This window comes from Phalangium opilio, unplaced genomic scaffold (genome assembly GCF_054372755.1).
Source record: "Phalangium opilio isolate 3A_F unplaced genomic scaffold, DU_Popi_V2 ptg000025l_1, whole genome shotgun sequence".
Lineage (NCBI taxonomy): Eukaryota > Metazoa > Arthropoda > Arachnida > Opiliones > Phalangiidae > Phalangium > Phalangium opilio.
Genome location: NW_028324156.1, coordinates 1,452,021 through 1,474,867, shown reverse-complemented (window position 1 = coordinate 1,474,867; position 22,847 = coordinate 1,452,021). Strand labels below are relative to the sequence as shown.

General features: G+C 35.8%; 5 protein-coding genes across 12 annotated transcripts in view; 3 read left to right on the top strand and 2 right to left on the bottom strand.

Moving 5' to 3' along the window:
- Positions 1-56: 56 nt before the first annotated feature.
- alc (5'-AMP-activated protein kinase subunit beta-1) lies at positions 57-1,497 on the top strand. The gene is made up of 2 exons (XM_089869010.1): positions 57-180; positions 260-1,497. Exon 2 carries the CDS (start codon positions 437-439, stop codon positions 1,256-1,258), a length of 822 nt encoding a protein of 273 aa, XP_089725136.1. The 5' UTR covers positions 57-180; positions 260-436; the 3' UTR covers positions 1,259-1,497.
- Positions 1,362-8,524, bottom strand: LOC149691653 (mitogen-activated protein kinase 14A-like). 5 transcript variants are annotated; one of them, XM_089869008.1, is made up of 12 exons: positions 8,241-8,524; positions 7,906-8,035; positions 7,276-7,334; positions 7,092-7,203; positions 6,984-7,013; positions 6,750-6,912; positions 6,420-6,491; positions 5,755-5,834; positions 4,863-4,941; positions 3,648-3,821; positions 2,418-3,490; positions 1,362-2,238 (listed from the first exon to the last, which is right to left on the bottom strand). In XM_089869008.1, the coding sequence occupies exons 1-11, from the start codon at positions 8,345-8,347 to the stop codon at positions 3,426-3,428; spliced, it is 1,071 nt and encodes a 356-aa protein (XP_089725134.1). In that variant the 5' UTR covers positions 8,348-8,524; the 3' UTR covers positions 1,362-2,238; positions 2,418-3,425. The 5 variants fall into 5 exon arrangements, with proteins under 5 accessions (XP_089725134.1, XP_089725135.1, XP_089725131.1 ...); XM_089869009.1 differs by lacking the exon at positions 5,755-5,834 and adding an exon at positions 5,347-5,426; XM_089869005.1 differs by lacking the exon at positions 2,418-3,490 and having other exon boundaries at positions 1,362-1,816.
- A 779-nt stretch (positions 8,525-9,303) lies between these two features.
- Positions 9,304-10,780, bottom strand: Mlc-c (Myosin light chain cytoplasmic). Its single transcript, XM_089869012.1, has 2 exons — positions 10,626-10,780; positions 9,304-10,462 (listed from the first exon to the last, which is right to left on the bottom strand). The coding sequence occupies exon 2, from the start codon at positions 10,459-10,461 to the stop codon at positions 10,018-10,020; it is 444 nt and encodes a 147-aa protein (XP_089725138.1). The 5' UTR covers position 10,462; positions 10,626-10,780; the 3' UTR covers positions 9,304-10,017.
- A 674-nt stretch (positions 10,781-11,454) lies between these two features.
- NP15.6 (NADH dehydrogenase [ubiquinone] 1 beta subcomplex subunit NP15.6) lies at positions 11,455-12,351 on the top strand. The gene is made up of 3 exons (XM_089869011.1): positions 11,455-11,808; positions 11,884-12,017; positions 12,081-12,351. Exons 1-3 carry the CDS (start codon positions 11,569-11,571, stop codon positions 12,229-12,231), a joined length of 525 nt encoding a protein of 174 aa, XP_089725137.1. The 5' UTR covers positions 11,455-11,568; the 3' UTR covers positions 12,232-12,351.
- Positions 12,352-12,488: 137 nt separating this feature from the next.
- LOC149691650 (voltage-dependent calcium channel subunit alpha-2/delta-3-like) overlaps positions 12,489-22,847 on the top strand; it is a 30,572-nt gene continuing 20,213 nt past the window's right edge. For all 4 annotated transcript variants that reach the window (XM_089869004.1, XM_089869002.1, XM_089869003.1 and 1 more), the window contains exons 1-6: positions 12,489-14,034; positions 21,593-21,674; positions 21,770-21,880; positions 21,944-22,003; positions 22,433-22,601; positions 22,693-22,824. In XM_089869004.1, coding sequence (XP_089725130.1) covers positions 13,655-14,034; positions 21,593-21,674; positions 21,770-21,880; positions 21,944-22,003; positions 22,433-22,601; positions 22,693-22,824 — 934 coding nt within the window. In that variant the 5' untranslated portion in view covers positions 12,489-13,654. The remainder of the gene's footprint in view (positions 14,035-21,592; positions 21,675-21,769; positions 21,881-21,943; positions 22,004-22,432; positions 22,602-22,692; positions 22,825-22,847) is intronic.

Sequence of the window (22,847 nt, the reverse complement as noted above, 5' to 3'; positions counted from 1 at the left end):
TATTAAATACAGATTATGTTAAAAAAATACAACTTCGTTCTAAAGCTAATGTAGTTGTATTTGTAGAGTACAAAATTCTAGGAGAGACTTTAGTGACACAGCCTGTATTTCATAAACTTGTATGAATGACCCCGTCCATAACCTATTTTGTTGTTGTTTGACGCAGTTCCGTAGGAAAGCGTAATGATCGTTTAATTTAAATTAAATCTTTATTTGAATAAATTAGGTAAATCTAATGTTTTTATTTAATGTAATGAAGATAAAGTAACTCGGATCGAATCGAGTCAATTAGAGTTTGGTGCCAAACTCGTAACACCAAACTTGATCTAGTCAGTAGCCTTGGTCCCTTTTTTGGAGGCCCACTTTTGGCACCATTGAAAGTTTATTACGAAATCACCGCTAATTGCCTGGAATCAATTAAAATTCGATCCAAAATATGGGAAACACCGCTGGAAAGAGAGACAGGGCTTATTCCTCCGACACGGAAGGAATTCCTTCTTCACCCGGAAGAGAAGATAAAATATTTGAATTTAGCGCAGGAAGCAAAAGAAAAATCACTGGGCAATCTTCTCTAGATGATGGTGATGAATTTTCCAACTCTTTCAAAGACAAACATAATGGAGAGATGAGGCCTAGAGCTTCAACCATCACCCCAGGCACTACTCTGAGTGATGACGCCCTACCAACTGTCTTTAAATGGGAAGGAGGAGGAAAAGAAGTTTGTATTAGCGGCACTTTCACTCAATGGAAACCCATACCCATGGTCAGAAGCCACGGCGATTTCGTTTTAATCTTAGAAGTACCAGAAGGGAAACACGAGTATAAATTTTACGTTGATGGCCAATGGGTTCATGACCCTAAGGAACCTATAACCGATAACGATATGGGCACTAAAAACAATTGTATCCAAGTTAATAAGTCAGACTTTGAAGTTTTTGAAGCTTTGGCTATGGACAGCGTTAATTCGGGTTCTCAGAGTTTGTCTGGCTCTCCTTCAGGTGATTATTCACAAGAAGTGCCACAAAGAAAACCATATGAAAAAACATCGGGACCGCCAATCTTACCACCACAGTTGTTGCAAGTTATTTTAAATAAAGACGTACCTTTAACCTGCGAGCCAACTCTTCTTCCAGAGCCAAATCACGTCATGTTAAACCATCTTTACGCTCTTTCTATTAAAGACGGGGTCATGGTTTTAAGCGCCACTCATCGTTATAGAAAGAAATACGTCACCACTTTGTTATACAAACCAATTTAAAATTTAAAAAAGTCTCTTTGCCTTTATGATATGATACGAAAGCCAAGAAAACTTTTTAACCTTTGGCAACCCTTGATCTTTTGTTAATATATATTAAGTGGACTTTAATAGAAATAAAATTTATTGTTAGTTAATTATTTTGTTTTTTACGTAATTAACATAATCATGTATTAGTGAGGTAAAAATTTGTATAGTTGTAAAAACAAACAAATTAAAATAAAGTTATCCTATTACCACAATGCGTATTCTTTTAAAAGTTCATCTTATTTAAATTTAAGGCCTAACAGTTAGGGATAACTTCATTGAATATATATTTATTTTCGTGTTTTATAAGAAGTACATAACTAGAGCTTAGAATGTCTATGTAGGAATAAAATGTATATTGAATTCAAATTATAAAACAAAACGGGGGGAGGAGGAGGGGGGAAGAGTAGCCAAGGCTTAGTTATTATTGCAAACTCAAGGTAGTCTGTAATTTTTGGGCAATTTTAGATATTCCAGCATCAAGCTGTCTTAATTTTGGCTCTTCAAACATGTTCATTTCTTTGTGCAATTTCACTGTCAAAAAATAGAAGCAATAATATTTCTTGAAAGTCCATTTTACAAAATTCATATACAATGGTGATATTTTCATTCCTAAGCCTATATTGTGTAAAAATACACCTAACCATGTATAACTAAGCTAAAAATTTAATTTCCAAACTATTCTCTCCTATTTTTAAGTCTCTATTTGCATAATTTTCCTAGACCAAGAATAAATCTTAAAAATAATGGCGGGAAAAAACAAGGTCATTGTCCTATAGTATTTTTCGCTAAGCCTACTTTCAAATCTTTCTATCTATTAGTGATATTTTCATTTCCAAACTATCCTCTGGTATTTTTTAAATGATAAAGCCCCTATTTGCATAATCCCTCCCAAGTCTGAATCTTCAAATTAATGGCGGGAATAAATAAGGTCATTGACCTATTTTTCGCTAAGCCTACTTTCAAATCTTTCTATCTATTAGTGATATTTTCATTTCCAAACTATCCTCTGGTATTTTTTTAAATGATAAAGCCCCTATTTGCATAACATAATCCCTCCCAAGTCTGAATCTTCAAATTAATGGCGGGAACAACTTCATTAACCAATTTTTTTTTTTTTTTTTTTTCGCTAAGCCTACTTTCAAATTCTTCTACTTTCGCGTAAAATTTAAAATTTACAATTACAAATTCATGATTAACATTTTAAAAATACTAAAAATTATTCTCCTACATTTTGGCAACTTTTTTTTTTTTGAACTTCATTTATAAATTTATATGAAAAACTGATTAAAAAAAAAATCTAATTTTAGGATTAAAAAACAACAAAAACAGAAGACGTTTGACAAATTAATAATATCACAAACCATGTACAAAAATAACACGAGGAATTGTTTTTGTTGGTGTAAATATAAGCGTTACTATAAAATCAATTGCGTAGGATGCTTTTGGGGGGCGAAAATTAAATTATTTGCATAGCCTTTTCAATATTCCAAAAAAATTTAAATTTTTTTTAAAAAAATGAAGAATTTTCATCTAAATTTTGTTGTAAACATAATATTTTAAATTTCTAACGCTATATTCTTTAGTTTGGGCCTATTTTTTTACTAATTTATGTACAATCTATTTCATTTTGTCTATTGTTTACTTTTTTCTTTTAATGAGCGAATTTTTAATTTTATTTAATTAATTTCTATTTCTTTATTCTCTACAATAAGTGTAAACTAGAAATGTATTGCTTTGAGCCTAATTAATCACATGGTCTCGTAATATTAATTAAATTAATTAATTACAAATTTAACACAATTAGAAAATAAGGCAAAATCATAAAAATTAAAAAGAAAAAAAAATAATTAAAAAAAAATCTAACAAAGAACTGGAAGAGTCTAACTTTTGATTAAAATTAATTTAAACTTCTTTTAAGTTGATTAAATAAACTAGTATAAAGTTTGCGAAATTAAGAACAATAAAACCTGTAAGCTTTTGTATTTGTAACCTTTTTTTTTGTAGAAGCAAAATGTACCGGAAAAAACCAAATTAATTGGTTAACTTAATTTGATCTTTTAAAACAATTAAAAATGGATTAAGGGGATTATTTTTTTTGTTTGATATTACGATATCTTTACTAGCATAATCTGTTTTAGTTTTAATTTAAGTTGTCTTGAGCCGGTGTCGTTGGTTGGAAAGCTGAGACCTCTTGAAAAACAAGCCCTATAACGATGCAAATAATTTTTAAATAAATAATTACGGGCGCCGTACAAAAGAAAATTTATTGATTTATTGATACAAGAGGTCTGTAATTTAATTAAAACTCTTCCAATCCTTTGGTTTCAAATAAGAAAGATTAGAAAATCATAAGTAGACTTACTTTTCCATTCAGCAACAGAGAGATCGCGGCTTTCAAAGGATTCGTCATAAGGCTCCGCTTCGGGTTCATCTGTTGGATCAGAATACTGTGCGATGTAAGGGTGAGCTAAAGCTTCCGTCGCTGTTGGGCGTTTATCAGCATCCAATTCTAACATTTTCTCTAATAGATCAATGGCTGGAAAGTACTAGAGTCAGTTGAGTATAAACTTTTTTAAAAAAAAACTTTGCCATGGTTCATACAACTTCTGGAAGGCCGATTTTCCTGGTATTTACACATTTCTCCAAATATTTCCCCCAACATTTATAAGTTTTTCCCCAAATATTTCCCCAAGATTTTCACGTTTTTCTCCCAAATATTTCCCTGACATTTACACGTTTCCCCCCCCCAAATATTTCCCTGACATTTAACACGTTTTCCCCAAATATTTCCCTGACATTTAACACGTTTTCCCCAAATATTTCCCTGACATTTAACACGTTTTCCCAAATATTTCCCTGACATTTAACACGTTTTCCCCAAATATTTCCCTGACATTTAACACGTTTTCCCCAAATATTTCCCTGACATTTAACACGTTTTCCCCAAATATTTCCCTGACATTTAACACGTTTTCCCCAAATATTTCCCTGACATTTAACACGTTTTCCCCAAATATTTCCCTGACATTTAACACGTTTTCCCCAAGATTTTCACGTTTTTCTCCCAAATATTTCCCTGGCATTTACACGTTTCTTCCCCCAAATATTTCCCTGACATTTACACGTTTCTTCCCCCAAATATTTCTCTGACATTTACACGTCCCCCCCCCCCAAATATTTCCCAGACATTTACACGTTTCTTCCCCCAAATATTTCCCTGACATTTAACACAGTTTCCCCAAATATTTCCCTGAAATTTACACGTTTTTCCCCTCAAATATTTCCCTGACATTTACACGTTTCCCCCCCCCCCCAAATATTTCCCTGACATTTACACGTTCCCCCCCCCCCAAATATTTCCCTGACATTTACACGTTTTCCCCCCAAATATTTCCCTGACATTTACACGTTTCTTCCCCCAAATATTTCCCTGACATTTACACGTTTTTCCCCCAAATATTTCCCTTACATTTACACGTTTTTCCCCCAAATATTTCCCTGACATTTAACACGTTTTCCCCAAATATTTCCCAGGCTCTCCAGGTTTGTATGAACCCAAAATACCCTAAAAACTAACCGTGAGGGTTGGCACCATGGAAAACTTCCGTAAAGTTTTTTCTTTGCATGACTGGTAATGATTTGATGTAGTTTCTTGCCTAATAAATTGATAACTATCATTTTAATTTAATATTGCGATACATAATTAACAATTTTAATTAATTTTTTAAGAGGCAACTACGATCTAATTGAATGATATCTATTTTCATAATGATTTTGCCAACCTCATCACTCGTGACTTTTTGTAAAAATTCCTCATCAGGAGTACCACAAAGTACCATGATACGCATAAGCTGATCTAGGTCTAACGGAGTTTTGTTAAGGCACAGAGGAAGGAAAGGGTTAATAGCTATTTCTAACTAACATTAATTAAGTTTTAGTTGAAATTAAGACGCGTAATTAAGCGATAGATGGCGTTGAATGTTAACAAAATAAATTAGTAGCGTGTATGGAAAGAAAGTTGGGAAAAACATTTAATTTAGACATTAATAATAAAGTAATACCTCATCACTAGTCATTTTGCCCAATAAAGACCTATCAGGGGTTCCAACTAAGGCCATGGTACGCGTTAGCTGATCTATGTCTGAATTTTCTTAAGGAGATTAGATTAGATAATTATTATTTTTAAACCCCAAAAAAACGTCCGCTCGCCAGACCCGAGTTTAAATAAAGACTAAAGCTAATAAACAAACATTTAAAAGACTCGAAACAAACTTATAAATATTATTTCTGGCTGATTGCCAAAAGTTATCTACTTCAAAAGACTAAATTAACACTCCATGGCAAATGAAACAAAAACATCTACCGGGGTTTGATACAATAAACTTAAAAAAACGTGCTTGAAGAAAGAAATATAAACTAAACAATCTAAAATAAGGTTTGTTAGGTTGTAAAAAAACGATGCCACTCACACTGTCACTGGTAATTTTCGTCAAAAAATCTTCGGAAGGCGTGCCCAAAAGCTGCATTATCAAATTCAATTGGTGGATATCTTTTTTTTTTGGTTTTTCAAACGTATTATTAAGGGAAAGTGAACATGCCATCGTGCAAATCATTTCAAACTTGAAATTACTATACTTAATTAGCCTTATTCCTGATCAGCGCCACCTAACCATAGCGGCGACTTTGAGAACTACTGTAATCGGCAAGGCAATCAGGTGTCGCTAAAATCAGGTGACGTCACTGACGGGCACACGGTCTCGGGGTCTTACCAAAAATGACGTCACCAGATTTTATCGACATCTGGTTGGCTTGCCGATTACAGTAGTTCTCAAAGTCGCCGCTATGGTTAGGTGGCGCTGATCAGGAATAAGGCTAATTAATTCATTTAAATATCATGCTATAATTGAGATTTAGTTGTAAAATTTAAGGGGTATAAACAAATTTAATTAACACTCGTGAACAAGATTAATTTAAGAGGTCATAAAAATGGTAAAAAAATAAAATCCAAACTAAAAACATATAAAAAGTATTTACAATTAATCATGCATTCTCTCTCTCTATTTAATTATTTACCATCTTGGTTCCCTTATTTATATTTAAGCGAAAATTATATGTATTTTAATTCAAAGGATACGATCTGTTCCAGGAAATAATGTTCTGGAGGTGATGAGTTCAGCCATAATACATCCCACAGACCAAATATCAACTGGAAAAGTCAGATTTAATCCATTTTTTCTTTATTTTTTCAATAGGGAGCTAACAACTGGCTAGGGGTAAGAGATAGTCTGACGTCACTCAGCCCCGCCCCTCTCTGGTTGGCATTTTTGCGTGTAGAATACTGTTTCCAACCGTTAAGGGGGATGAAACTCCAGTAAGAGATAGAAGGGTGTGACGTTTCAGGGTCAGAACTGTTAGCTCCCTATTATGAAACCTTTAACCCTAATTCTTAAATTGATTATAGTACCTGTATAATTGTAATGCATCCAATTCAACATTATTTCAGGTGCTCTGTACCATCTGGTAGCGACATATCCCGTCATTTCAACTTCCGCGTGTCTAGCCAACCCAAAATCTAAAATCTTCAATTCACAATCTTCATTTACAGCTATATTACTAGGCTTTAGGTCCTAATTCAAATACAATATTTACTATTTACGTTTACCATACAGCCCAAAAATGATAAAATATTTAATCATACTCTATGTATAACACCCGCTGAATGAATGTACTGAAATATATATGGAAATATTAATTATGAAATTGCAAAGTGGAGGGTCATGGGTTGCGTTTATTCAAAATTATCTACCTTCAAACCCCTAAGAATCTGATAAACAAGGAACTGGACGTGTTCATCACTTAATCTCTGTGTTCTAACAATGCTATTTAAATCAGCTCCCATTAAGTGGTTAACCAAATAACTATATTAGAGAAGGAATTAGGGTTTTTTTCTCGGTTTTTAAATACATTATAAACATTATGATTAAACTTACACATCTTGAAAGTCTTCTAATGTTGTGGATGGGCTAAACACATCTAATAAACCTATTACCTATTTAAAATTGGTATTATACAACTTAGAAAGGGAATTTAAAAGAGTATATGCAGGGTTCATACAACTTTTGGAAAACAAATTTGAAATTTCCCTGAGATTTCTAGGTTTTCCCCCATATACTTCCCTGAGTTTTCCAGGTTTTTCCCCTATATGGAGTATCCTATGGAGCAAATGTTAACGAAGGGAGGGGGAGGGGCAATTATTACATAATCAAAGGTCATCCCCGTATCTCTAGTAGAACCAGAGTTATGAGCCTTCAAAGTATAGTGTAATGTTAATCCTATGGAGGGTATGTTTATGAAAATTTTGCTTAATTACTTGGCCCCTGTTTGACGCAAATTTCCCTGATTTCCCTGAATTTTACTAAAAATTCAAAGTTTCCCTGAGTTTTCCCTGAGGTTTTTGTCAACTATTTATTTCCCTGATTTTTCCAGGTTTCCCCGGTTTTCCAGGTTTGTATGAACCCTGATATGGGTAGTTTTTTGCCTGAAATGGCTTCTATTTTAAAATATTTAAGAGTCCATTCCAAGTCAAAATTTAAACATAATTTTATATTTAAAATCCCTACATTTTCGTGATTCATGTGTTTGAGCAGTCGAAGTTCCCTGTAAGTGCGTTTCGCGTGAATTGCAGATTGAAAGGGACGAGCTAGCTTTTTAATCGCAACTTTCATATTCCTCACTGTATCAATGGCAGAGCTAAATTGACAGTGAATAATTTGGGCAAATCTTTATGATTTTAACATTTTTTTAAACAAATATTACATAAATTTCAACAAAAATGACAGCGATATACAATAATATTCATAAACAATGATAAAACGAAAACAGAATGTCAAGGTAAATCCATGGTGTGGTTAATCTCTATTCAAAAAAGGGGTGGTCAAAATATTTTTAGGCTTACCAGACTTGGCCATATGCACCTGAACCAACGGGAGAAAGTTTCTGATATCTCTCTGGCACTTCCCAAATGGTACGGTTAAGTTCTACGCGCACAAAACCACTCCTCATTTTACTATTTTTATTAAATAAACCTTTTGACAAGTTTATTAAATCGAATTTCTTAATATTAAACCCGCTTTTTTGCGCCACTTTCTTTCAACCGACACTATTCATGACCTTTCACTTTCCGACGACGGTGATCTCACCTCACACCATCTCACGCTTCCTTCTCAGTAAATGCCGTTACCCACTATGGAGCAATATTATAGTAGGCCTAACTAAAAGGTTACGTGGTTTTGAGGAAACGTTTCGCTATCGCTCCGATAAAACAACTCCATGGGAATTTATCAATGGAAACTCCTGCATAAGCCTCGGTTCGGTTGCATATAATCACGTGACATTCTTGGAAACTTAAGCGTGTCGCACACTTGTCAGTTTCAGTGCATATTTACGTTTTTACTTATTTTAAAATATATAAATTTTTGTTATCGCTCGGATAGAACAACTTCATGTGAATTATCACTATCAATGGAAAGAGAATACGTCACGTGACATTTTTGGAAACTTAAGCGCGTCGGACACGTGACATTTTTGGAAACTTAAGCGCGTCGGACACGTGACATTTTTGGAAACTTAAGCGCGTCGGACACGTGACATTTTTGGAAACTTAAGCGCGTCGGACACGTGACATTTTTGGAAACTTAAGCGCGTCGGACACGTGACATTTTTGGAAACTTAAGCGCGTCGGACACGTGACATTTTTGGAAACTTAAGCGCGTCGGACACGTGACATTTTTGGAAACTTAAGCGCGTCGGACACGTGACATTTTTGGAAACTTAAGCACGTCGGACACGTGACATTTTTGGAAACTTAAGCGCGTGGGACACGTGTCATTTTTGGAAACTTAAGCGCGTCGGACACGTGACATTTTTGGAAACTTAAGCGCGTCGGACACTTGTCAGTTTCACTGCATATTTAACTAAAAAGTTAATTTGAAAGGGATTATGACGCAAAAATAGACAAGTTTTACTTAAAATGTTTTTATTATTTAACATATACATGGTTTTTTCTCTAAAAAATTACACCCATCAAATTTTTCTTTTTCTCTTTTTTAATTTAGTTTTTCCTTCATGTTCTTTTAATAAAAATATTATTGTGCATTTTTAATTACAACATATCATATAATCAATGGGGGATGGGATGGGGGGGGGAAACCTTTTATGTCTTATTAAAAATTCATTGTTCCCAGAAAAACGTTACCTGCAAACAAAAACCTTTACCTTTAACAACATTACACACTTTAACAGGAATGTCATTATTCGGGTAATGTTTTTTTTGTAACAAATTTGAAATTATTAATGAACAATAATATAAGTTTTGGGTAGATTATATTAAAATGATTGGAATTTGACGATTTTAATTAGCAATACAATAAATTAATTAATTTTCTTGGAATTTCTATGCCTGTTCTCATTAGAAAACAAGGCATCAAATTATTTTAATTGGAATTATTTTGATAAGTCTAATTCTAAGTCACCAGGGCCTCAAATGATGTTGTTAATAACGGGAAACTTTTCTTTATTTAAATATATAATAATAATAATGCTTTAGCAAAACATAAAAATTTAGCATTCTACTCTATTTAAACAACTGCCGATAAAATTAAAATCTTCAAGATTAGAAAAATATATAATTAGCGAGCAAATTAATTAATGGAAAGGGTTAATGGAATGAAAACTCAGCCACTCATTACCATCCTAACAAAATCTTCATAATGAACGTTTCCCTGTGAATCTTCCTGTCCAGCTAAGAGCTGTTCAACTTCATCATCAGTTAATTTCTCTCCCAATGTGGTTAACAAATGTCTCAGTTCAGCTGAACTGATATAACCATTACCATCCTTATCAAAATGCCTCAATCCCTCAATGAAATCTTCAGCAGTATCAGTACTTCGGTTCTTGCTAATGGTTTGTAGGATTGGAAGGAAGACTTCAAAGCCTATTCTGTCATCAGACTTAAGTTGGTGGCAACATTTTTTGACTTCAGCCTCGGTAGGATTTTGACCCAATGCTCTTAGAACATCCCCCAATTGAGAAATGCTAATTTTTCCATCACCCCGGTTATCAAAAAGTGAGAAAGATTCTTGGTATTCGTTAATTTGGTCTTCAGAAAATCCTGCCATCCTTAAAAATAATGAAACGAATTCCTTAAATTACCTTAAAAGGCTAATAAAAACTAGGGCGGTGAGAAGCCCAGGCTTAGAAACGCGGAGAAACTAGCCAAGGCTTAGTACAAAACTTGAAATTTCCTTAATTATATTAACTTATTAGTTAAAATCCAACTTACTTGTGTTATATAAAGTACTTTCGGTTTCTTTACTCCAAAAATAAAGGAAAAAGTTATTATTTTTATCAAAACTACACAAATATCTTCAAGAGAATGCCAGATACACGTCAAAAGTTCCAATGAATCGGTAACAGTTTTCTCTGAAGTCTGATTACGGGTGTGAACTGAAGTAGGGGGTAGGAAAGGGGAGGGTGTGGTCATTACCGAATGAAAAGAGAGAGGGGTCAAAAAAAAATGCGGCAATTTAGAAGCTTTGAAGCAAGAAATAACGGGGCGCGCGGGGGAGGAACAACGATGATGAATTGAATTTTTGTTGATCTAGATTTCCTTCTATGGTAAGGGCCAAAAAAATTCGGATTTAAAAAAACAAACTCCTAATAAAGCTTTAACCCTATTTAGAAACGAAACCTTTACATTGAAAAAAGAAAGGGATTGGCATGGTAAGTTCCCTTTGATCTTCATAAACAATTAAACAAATAAATTAGTCAGGCAAACAAAAATACACCAAATAATGAAATTGTACCGAATGTTTAAAAAAATACAAACATAGATTCCAATCCATACGGTATCGTTCGAAACTCCCGCCAATCCAACAATATTTCCCACAATTCCCATTTTTTCCGTCAATTGGGAATTTTCAGATAAACTGGCAACACTTTTGTAGCTGCTAGAGCTATATTCTGATAATAGATGGCACTGCATTTCCATTGACTGCAAGCAATTTGTTACTATGGAGCAGTAAGTACAGGAGACATATTTTTAAGACAATTTTAAAGGAGCTTTTGCTATCACTCCTATAAAGATACTCCATGGAAAATACGGATGGAAAAGGGCATGAGTGATAAAATGACGTAACTGTGGGTTATTTTCATTTGCCTCTCGCTTCATCTATTAACATCACTTTTCAGTGAAAGGAAAACTGAAACTTGGTTAGGGAAACAGTATGTTAGGAGTCAAGTTACATAGGAATTTGTCAGTCCTTCAGAGAGGTCGCGGCGCAAACAAAATGGCGTTACTTTTGCGACAGTGTGTTCGAAAATCATTGTGTAGAAATCAAGTAATTAATTTATGTAGAAGTTTAAAAACGACTACAAAAAATAAAGAAACAGTTACAGCCCAAGATATCGCGACTCAAAAAGGCCCCGAAACTGTTGAGGATTTTATCAATGTAAAGAAGCAAAAGGTTCGTGCACCTAAGCCTTAACCCTTTTTAGGCTGAGCTTGGATTCGCATTAATAATTGAATTAATTTTAATTAGAATTGGGTAAGCTACGGTTTCGATTACGAATCGAAAGAACAGGACCTGAAGGAATTTAAATCGATATTTTTCTGGAGTATAACGGTAGTTCTTGTGGGTGTTACATATATATTTATGTACATCCCTGATGTAAAGTGAGTAATTAATTAATAATTTGACTTGAAATCAAAGATGTTATTTAAAATATTATACTTTAGGAATGCCGATTGGGCCACGAGAGAGGCCTTTTTAGAATTACACAGAAGAGAGAAATTGGGTTTGCCTTTAATTGATAGAAATTACATTTCACCTGATAAAATTCCTCTGCCATCTGAAGAAGAATTGGAAGGAGTTGAAATTATTATTTAAATTAAATAAAGAAAATTGTGAAAATTATGCGTTAAGTCTACATTATTTAGAGCTTGGTGATGTAACAATAATGTTGTATAGAATTCCTCATCACTAAAAATAAAGTATCTAATAATTTTACTATTGTTTATCTTTTTTTTTTCATTGGTTAAATAAATAGACATTTCTCCACCAAAATAGGGAGTTAGCCCACTTTATTATCTTCCCATAGAACATAATACAGTCAAAGGCAGAAGCCTTCCTCTTCCCTTTCAAACAAATAAACAAAAAAAAAACATTCATAAAAATTTGCATTTTGAAGGTAGGCCTAATCTCCAAAATTATGAAAATAAGAAGCATTGGTTTAATAATCAATCATTTTCGTAAAATATTTGAATTTAATGTTACTATTAAGTTGTAATTAGGCTTAACGTAACTGAAACAAAACAGAAAAAAAAAACAATCCAAAATCGGTCCGCGGCCAGAACCCGGGGTTTTTAAGCCAATCAGAAGACGCGTTTCAACTGTCCCGGCGAGCTATTGCGCGTGCGCGAACGCATCTTCAAAGCTTAGGTAACGTAGAGCCTAGAGAGAGAAGCGCGCGCATAAATTACGTTTCCGCGACTGGAATCGGGGAGAGGAGTTTTTAGTGGAAAATTCGGCGGCCCCTTTTATCGGCTTAATCCGCGTTTTAAAACCGGACGCTAATTATTTATCCCGATGAGAAACGTTCCGGCCTGGATCCAAGATTGGCCGGGAATCGGCGAGGCTTCGGAAGAAAGTACCGTTATAACGTAAGTCGGCGTATTTTCGAGAGAGGAAAGATCTTTTTGCCGCCGAGCTTGGAAGCCGAAGAGGTTGGAATAGAAAGAGAGAAGAGAGGAGAGGAGAGAGGCCTTTACGGCGGGTTATAACTAAGCCTAAGTACCGTTCCAGTATCGATTCATTTTTGACTGGGGCGCTAAAGCTTTGCCCCTAAAGGCGGCCTTTTCCGTACGCAGCCTCCTTCCGAACCCGTTGGAACGGAGAAGAGAGAGAGAGAGACAGAAGAGAAGGCTGGTAGGAAAAGAAGTCGAGGAAAAAAATAATATATCCCCGCCGCTAGTAAGCATGCCGCGGTATTTTTTTTCTCCATCGAAAATCTGGATCTCCGGGGCTAACGTTAGGCCCGCCGCCGCCTCCAAGAGTCGGATTCTCCTAAGTTAGGTTTAAGCGCTTCTCGGCCCTATATAGAGTTACGTAGAAAATCTACGAAAATCCCGCCGCGACGAAAAAACGAGATATCGCCCAGGGGGCCAGAAGAGAGCGGGAAAAATCCGTTTCATCGCGAGTGTTTGCGCGTGTTTGTGACGAAGAAGAAGAAGAAAAAAAATAGAAGGCAGCGGCGCGGAGACTCCGTAACGACAATAGAATATAAGAAAAGGTACCTATCTATCTATATAAAATGCCAGAAATTAGAAGGGTACGAGGAGCGGCGCCGGTCCCGGGAGCAACGGACTCCTTAACATTATTGGCGTCGACGGTGTGGGAGTCGCTCATTTCGCGTCCTTTAAATATAATCGCGTTCCGGAGAAACGTCAACGTCAATAACAGCGCAGCGACAGTAGATAAAAGACGGAACGATAAAATGACAAACTGCGGCGGGAAAACGCGCGAAAAACGCGGCGGAAAACCATCATGCTACGGCGTGCGCGCCTTTTTCCTTTTGACGTGCGTCCTTTTGGAATTGCCCATTATGTTACCGGTCGCGAACGCTTTGATGGACGATAAACCCGTGGCCAAAGCCAGGATGGACGATAAGGATAAGGAGGTGGACGTTTCCGAGTAAGTCACTAAGCCTAATACATAATACTTTCTATTTATTGATATAAAATTTGGCGCGCCTTTTTGACCCGAGCGCCTTTTAGGCCTAATAAGTCAAACCCCCTCCATTCCCCCCAACGTCTACCAGTTTGGCCCCTTATTGATTTATTGTCCGCAATTTGATGCTATATACTCTTATTTTCACCACCACCCCTCGCGCGGCCGGGTTCTGCCGCCAAAAATTTGCCCCTACACCTTCCCCCCCCCCTCTTACACCACTGTAGAGTGTAGATCCCAGTTCCTCCGACAAGGCTGGCGGCCTAGAAAACACTTTTCCCCGACGGCTTCAGCATCCCTCTCTCCTCTCTTTTGCTCGCGGGATAAAGCTCAGACAATAAATATTCCATTGGGACACTCACCATACCCATCCCGTTTCTCCTAGCACGGAGAAATCGGTAAAAAGAGCGCGGAAATCGACGTTTAGTATCTGTTCTTGTAAGCCTAATCAACACAGTCAAATTAACTCGTAAGCCTTGGCTATTGTTCCGGAATAAAGTTCCTATTTGTTATTATTTGTCTAAGGAAATATATATGAAAGAAACCCCTGGAATGTAGGAAAGGAACCCTTAATGCTTTTTCGAATAGGCGAATCCTAGAAGCGCCGACCGCGTGGAAAAATCCAGATAAGCGATTAATACAATCAGGGAAAACAGGGGGAGAAAAATTCCCCTCACGACCTATCCTTTGTTTTTGTTTTTTTCTTTATTTCTTTTTTTCATTTAGTCCTTCTCTAGTCTACTGAAATTTCGGACGACGTTGAAAATTTCCGAGTCAGCGAATTTTTCGAGGTGTAACCCGCGGTATAACTACCTCTAAAAGAACTACCGTTAGGCCTAAAAGTTAGGCTTATATTTGGGGAAACAACAAAATTAGAAGCTGCAAAGCGATTAGAAAGATAAGAGAACGCAATATTGTATTACGTTACAAAACTCTTTCCCGCCTCTGACGATCCATTTCCCGCCTTTTCCCCTACCCACATACAAGAGCGACGTATGTATTTTCTATAGCCCCTGTATCGTATCTTTGCCCTGGACACTAGAGTGCGGCAGGAACAACATTTCTACAGGCTCTGATAGAAAATACGTTGTTGGAGGAAATTATCGTTATCGTTAACCCTAATTCTTCAAAATAAATTCGATTCGTTCGTTCAACTTTGATAATAAGGGTTAAAACGAAAAAATTTGCATCATTACTAAGCCTAATTCTACAAAAGTAGGCTTAAACACATTCGATTAAATCGTTCAATTTTGACTTTAGGGCTCCATTTGAAAAGCAAGACTACCTCTTCCTCCAAATTAGATTTAAATAAATAATAAAAAGGCTTACAATTGACCTCGATGCTTCTAGAGTTTCAGATCAGTCTTAAGAAAGAAAAAATAACCCCAAAAACTAAAAAAAAAGAGAAAATAAAGAATACGAAGTATCGAATCGATGAAAAGAGAAAACTCGTACTTAACCTCTTTAAAATAATGAAAACCCTTTTTTATATTATTTTTTTTTTCTTCTTCTTTCCTTTGGCATTTTTTTTCTTTCATTCTCTAACACTGTAAGCTAACGTGCTATACGACAAATAATAGTACACCAGGACGCTAATGATAAGCTAAAATGAATTAAATTAAAAATCACCAAACACAGCAACTTTTTTTCTTGTCACTAGGGTATAGAAGTTTAGTGCGAATTGTCCCTATGACGATTCTTATTTCTTTTTCAATAGGTTGGTGATGGTGCGGGAAGGGTTTTCACTTTTCCGTTTCTTTCTTTCTCTCTTTCTCTCTCTTCTTGTTCTTCTCTCTTTTTTCTCTTTTCGCATCCTCCTTGCTCCCGAGCCTCCCCATCTTTTAAAACCGAAGAATCTCGAGCTATATAAGTTTCAAGCTGTCAGTGAGATCGTGGTGGCTTCGGGAGTGACGCGGTACGGGGATGGGGGATGAATGAATGTTCGATAGATGCACCCCTTTTTCACCAATTTTCATCCCTTGAAGTTAAAGAATGTTACGTGGGAGGGATGGGCTGCCTTAAATGTATTAGAGGTTTCCACCATGCTCATGCAACGAGAATTAATATTGTGGTAGGCAATTTTGTAGCAATCCTGCTCTTAAAACTGGTTTGGAAAAAAGAAAATAAAGTTAGCCAGAGGTCAAGATAAGCACAAAAGGTCAAGGATAATTAAGGGAAATTAAATTTTGAGAAGCCTATTAGAAATCACCTTACACAATGGTTAACTTTGGAGAAGTCAATGAATTTTAAAATAGGCTTAAAAGTTCGAGAAATATGAAAATTATTGCCTGAGAAGTTTGATCAAAGAAAATTTTATGACTTTATCACTAATTTAAGATTGAAATTAATGTATCTAGTTTGAAGTTATTTTATACAATAATTGATTAAGTTTTGGCTTTAAAATGTCAGAGAGCAACCTGGAAAACATTAATTGTATTTTAGTTACAATCTGGACACCCATGAATTAGGTGACCTCAGACTATGACCCCGAAATTGGTTCGATGTGTCTAATATCGAACACAATCGTCCGTCCATACGGTGATCAGGCTGCTGTCTTCTTGTACGATTTAGAACTGTGACTGTTTTTCCTTTTCCTTTCGCTCTATGAGCACTTTCTCTCAAGAATGGCAGTTGGTCCCTCCGTAGTCGAAATTCTGTCCCTATCACTTTCCTCCTTTCTCTCCCCCTTCATTCTCTCTCTCTGTCCGTCGCTAGACTGGGCGGTATCTATGGTAGGTATATAGTCCGTGACCCACGCAGAATGAAGATGAAGTATGGGGCCGATACGTGGCCCAACATCATGGACTTCGTAATAGTTAAGAGGACCAGAGATGGGGAATACATTAATTTCAGTTACTTCTCGCGTTAATACCTTTAAACAGTGATCACGGTATTTAAATTTAGATTGACCTTGATATACTAACGTCCCCCCTTGCTCGTGTATACCGAAGTCGCCCAAAGAACACCTGCTGGGCCAAAATCAACGCCCAGTCCAAACTGCTTTACCTAGAAAGCTGAAATTTTGCAATGATGATACTTTTAAGTAGTGGGTACGCGCTTAGAAATATTCTTCAAATCCGTCGCCATCTTGAAAAATGGAGGACAGAAATGTAAAAGAATCTTCTTTATGGAATAACGCTCTTGCATTTCAACCGATTTCACTTATATTTAGAACACTGGTTCCCTATGTCCTATAGAAGGGGTTTATGACTCTTGGGGCTCCAATTTCCGCCATCTTTTAAAATGGCGGCCCAAAAGTAACAAAAATGTTTCGAAGGGGTTGACGGGAAACGCCGGGTGCCTTTGCTGCTAGTCCTTTATAGTGTTGGACATATCCATGTCCATGCCATCCGAGCAAAACGACGGGAATTGTCACCAGTTTTATTGATTATCCTATAAAAGCGGAAGAGGTGGGTACCAGCGAGGTGTAGGGATCCCTTTTTTATACCGTTACATCACGTTGCTTCTTTAATATAACTGTAAATAAGCGTTATATAGAGTTTCTATTGCTTATACATCCATCCTCTGTTACTTTCGTTAGGCCTAACTTCTTTTTTATCTGATTTTTTTTTCTTCTTTATTATTCTTTTTTTTCCCCCGCCTTTTTTTATTTTCACGAGCTTATATAGATTTATACTGTTATGGCTACGGTACCAGTTTTAAGCCTTGGTTCTGTAGAGATTGAGTTGTGTTTTTATCACGGATTGGTGTTGTAATCATAAATCGAAACTGCGTTTGTTTATTGTCGGTTACATAAATATTATTATAGAGAGAGTGAGAGAGAAAGGGTAAAATTATCCTTAACATATGTTAATGTTTAAGGTTAGTTGTAAGTATATTAGGCTTAGCTTTGTAGACTGAAATATCGTTCATTAGTTAGGCTTAGCTTTGTAGACTGAAATATCATTCATAAGTTAGGCTTAACTGTGAAATATTTAAATATAGGAAGTAGGCAATTAAATTAGTCAGATTTATTCATTTGTTCGATTAGATTTGAATGAAATAATTCTAACTAAGCCTAATTCTTTGTTTGAATAAATAATATATGAAAGAAAAATATTTAATAACTAAAGCTACTAGAATATTGCCTAATCCAAATATTATGAATAACAGAAGTTAAGCCTTTGCTAGGTTTATGTTTGGTATGTTCCTCAAACTTCTTAGTCTAGATATTTTCAATCTTTAAGTTCGTCTTTCAGGAGGTTCAAAATCCCGGGGAAAAACCGATGTTAAGAAAGTTTGGAAGAGGGAGGAGGAGGAGGGTCTGGAAAGGATGCTTCGAGTTTGCCGGTATACTAGGTTAGGCCTAACTGCTGCCGTCTTCTCCTTCTCCGGTTGCTAAGCAACGCGATTCCTCTTTAATCTCCTCAACCCTCCCTCTTTCCTTCGAAGGGAGCACCGACCTAAAAATGGACTGGTCCAATATTACGGAATCACTCGTCAAATTGATAAAAATTGCCCCCTTTTAAATAATTAAAAATATTTCTCGAAACGTCTCATTAATTTTCAAATTAAAAAGTTGACAAAATCTTCGACCCCTCCAAGTTTCGTTAGAAAAGGTTTTCCCGGGGTTCGAATATAGTAATTAGGCTTAGGACCTATTTTGAAATTTATAATATCCGAAGTAAAGAACACAGACTCAACAAGTTTAGTTGCTTAATCACCTTTCTATTTAGGCTTAAAGTTAGGACTAAACGATTCCTTTAGGAATAGCCAGGGCTTCATTAGTTTTAAATTTTAAATAGGCCTAAGTAACTGGATACTAAAAAAGTGATCTACAGGGCGTATTGTACAAACCGAGGGGCTGGTCATTTATATCTAAATAAGTAAGAATCTAGACTGACTGACTTACAATAAACGTTCAGCCTACCTAGAACGTCACTTTACCTAGAAGGTTTACGCGCTAAAAAAGATTTTTCCAATCCGTCGCCATCTTGAGAAATGGTGGCCCGAAATGAAATAAAAATGTTTCAACGGGCTGACGGGCAACCCTCTTATCTCTTCACTGCTAGTTAAAAATAATCAAGGATATAAGAATCAGGGGGAAATTTCGGTCAACGTGTCCAACCTCTTAACGCTTATAATCCTTCGCCACATTGAAAGAGCGTGTACCATGCAATGTTTATGAAAATATTAAGTCGCGAAATTTTCTAGACATCAATTATGCAAAAGACCTATTTTATCCCCTATTTTCTTCCCTCCCCGGGGTCCGGTTGCTATAAACGATCTTTGTTTAAAAGGCGCTCGCTACTTCGCAGCGCGGAGAAAGGGGTTTTCCATGCAATTTTAATGATGATTAGCCATGCAAGGGTTATGAAACGGGGGTGAGGTTTGGGAGAAGGGACAAAGGAGAGAGAAAGTGGCGTTATATTGTTATTAGCGAAAGATACTAATCAGAATGTCTTTTTCCTTCTTAGCCTAAGCGAAGAGATTATTTCTAACCTCTTTTCCTGCATGGCTCTGGCTGCCACGTGAACCCCTTCTTTCCCGCCACCATTTCTTCCCGCACGCCCTCGAGCTCGCGCAACACTCCTCCCTTTTTGGCGCCTAAACAGGAGGATGAATTTTAATTAGCACCTTTTTTAAGTCGATACAAGTGCAGCCCGAAGTTTATAACCTAAAGTAAATGTACCTGATGAAAGTACCATCTCTCCTTTAACCTTTTATGAACTTCAATACAGCCTTTTCTAAAGATGGGGGTCGCATTATCGTCTGCTTGATAAAGGGTTAAGAGGGACCATTGATGAGTATGTGAACACAAAGACGTTAGATAGGGCTTTTCAAAGTTACCAGTCCTGCACTCAATTTGGTCCGTATTGTTTTGAAGCCATATCTGAATTTAAGGTCTTTTTTGTCCAGCACTTACCCATCAATGTTATAAGTCTTAATAAAACAACGTGGTCAACACACCGGACGAAATTTTACTCCTGATTTTAGAAACCAGGGTCTTTATATTTGAACTTTTGTTACAGACTTCTCGTCTTTTTTTATTTCTCCTCCCAAGGTTTTTTTTTTTAAATTAAATTTCCAATGCACTCTTATTTTATTTTTTCTCTTCAATCCCCCGGAGTTTTCTTACCCCCAGACCTGGGGGGTTTTTTTCAGCGTGTGCGGCCTAAATTAATAGCGTGATTCATTAATCAATAAAAACTAATTAGATTTTTATATAAAAATATTTTTCAGACTTCATTAAGACGACTTCGAAAAAAAAAAATAGATATATTTAAATTTGACCCTCTCCTCTATACTCCTTTAACCTTTGACTTACTCTAATAATCTAGTTTGATAAACTAATTAGGGTTTAATATATTTGAAATATAGACAGACCTGGTTGATTATTTGACACCACTTTTAAAATACAGGATGTTTTGAAAGTTTTATCAGTAATTATGTACTTTGGGCAATCAATTTCGAGTCTAAAATGTAACTTCTATGACATTTTGTTCTAAAGGACAACGTGATAATTTAGTTAAGGGGTCATCCGTAAAACACTCCAAACATAACTTGTAAATGGTATCACTTAGGTTAAAATGTCCTAGAAGTTACATTTTCAACTCGAAATTGATTTCCCCTTAATTTCTGATAGACCTTTCAAAAACATCATATATTTACCATAATAATTTTAATTAAAGTTATTAATTAAGTTTCTAATTTTATATATAACTTAATCGAGGTTTTCGTATTTTTCTTAGAGAAGCCAACATCCAGGGGCAAACTTGATAATGTTATTCCTACGAGCCCCTGTAAAACTATTTACCTGCAATACGCCGGTGTATTACTATATATTTTTTTAGATTTAAATTATGATGTATTATATTAAAAATATTTGCATTTTCGACTCTAAATCGATTAAATAACATGTCCCATAATTTCTATTAGATCTTTCAGAGACACCCTGTATATTCAAAATGCTGTCTTTTTTAGGAATCCCTGGCCAAAAAAAAATATCTATTTGCGACCGATATATCAATAGAAAAGTATGGATTTTTCTTCCCTCGCAGTTTTTGATGTATTTTAGTCCCCAGGCGACAAAATCAGAATCAGGAGAAAAATATTAGGGTTTTCTTTAGCGACGTCAATACATCTAAAATATTCTGTCTACTATAAAATGCGAATCGAATTTGAATTAAATACAGATTTTATGGAAAGGAAAAACCAAATAAAATATTATAGACGAACTAAACGTCGAAATCATTTCCTTTGAATTTAAATTATTTCCTGATATCTGTCGCATAATGTGTCTGGTTAGGACCCTTTTACAGATCAATTCTTTGAGACCAAAGTGGTATTCAAATGATTATGTGTAACAAAATTAATTAAAATTAAGATCTCGTGGAATTTTTTTTTATTTTTCTTTGCCAAACTTAATTTTCCGCGGTTTCTTCCACGTGATTTCGCGCCAATATATACCTACTTCCAATTATTTTAAAAAATATTGAAAAAAATCTAATAAAAGAGAAATAATTATGTAATTTTTTTATTACCGTAAATTTTAATTGTCGTTGTTTTAACGTTAATTTAGAGTAAGAAACTGGGCACTGAGATTTGGAAGAACTATTCTTCAACTCAGCTCACAAGTCACGTGTTTACGTACGATAAAAGATGTAAGAATTTTATTATTAATTAATAATTAAAATGTTCGGGGTATCTGGAAACCTCGGATGCAATAAATATTCGTGTTTTTTATGTTGCGTCATAGAATTTTAATAATAGCGGGGCGGAGGTGGAGTGGGTAGACGGGACGCAAATGTTAGATGAAATGCGTTCCGACGTTCAACATATGGTCGAATGGAAACGACAAGCAGTTAAGGTGCGATTTAAATCGATAATTAATAATAATTATGAAAAATTAATGATTTTTAACCTTAATTAGCGTATAATTGATGTTGCGGAACACGCGGCTAAAACTCATATTGAAGAAAGAGAATTAAAGGTATATAATTCCGCCATCTTTAATTAAAGGGACTCTCCAAAGAAGTCAGCGGGCGGGGGGGGGGGCTAAATTATATGAAATACGTCACAGGCATCACGTGATGCCAAGATCCCTTAAAGAAATAATTATGACCCTTAGTCCTTGTTTTCGAGAGAATGTAGTGCCAATAGGGACTTTGTAATTCAAGCATAGCTCCGCCCACTGCCGCCATTTCTGGTAGAAGTTAATTCAGCTCCTTTTGGTATCTGTTTCACACAAACTAAATTTCTTTGAACCACGCCCTTTCCTCGGTCACGTGCCTCTGATGTATTTCAAATAATTTTACCCTCAACCGCCCGCCACTGTCTCCTTTGGAGTTCCATTAATATTTCCATGTACTGTACAAAAAACGTACGAATATCACCAAATGTTTATTTGACCGCCAATTAGCATCACGATTACGTGAACGTAAAATACATACACGATCCTGAAGAGGATCCCCCAGATGAAGGCGAAGAATGGAAGCCAGTAAAAATGTCCCTGCACCGAAATTTTGATGATATACCTGTTAGCACTCAAAGTAGTGCTATTCACGTACCTACTAATGTTTATGGTGCAGGTAAGGTGGTGTTACCTGACCCTCCCGTTACAATCATCCAACCCCATCCTTCAATAATAAATTAATTTTTCTGATCTGATGGCTTTTTTAGCCCCAGACATTTTGAATGCGATAAAATGGTCGGACTATTTAAATCCGACTTTTCGAAATAATATGGCTGTTGATCCTTCGCTGTCTTGGCAGTTCTTTGGCAGTAGCACAGGGTTTTTAAGGCTTTTTCCCAGTAAGGTCAACTTCTAAACAGGG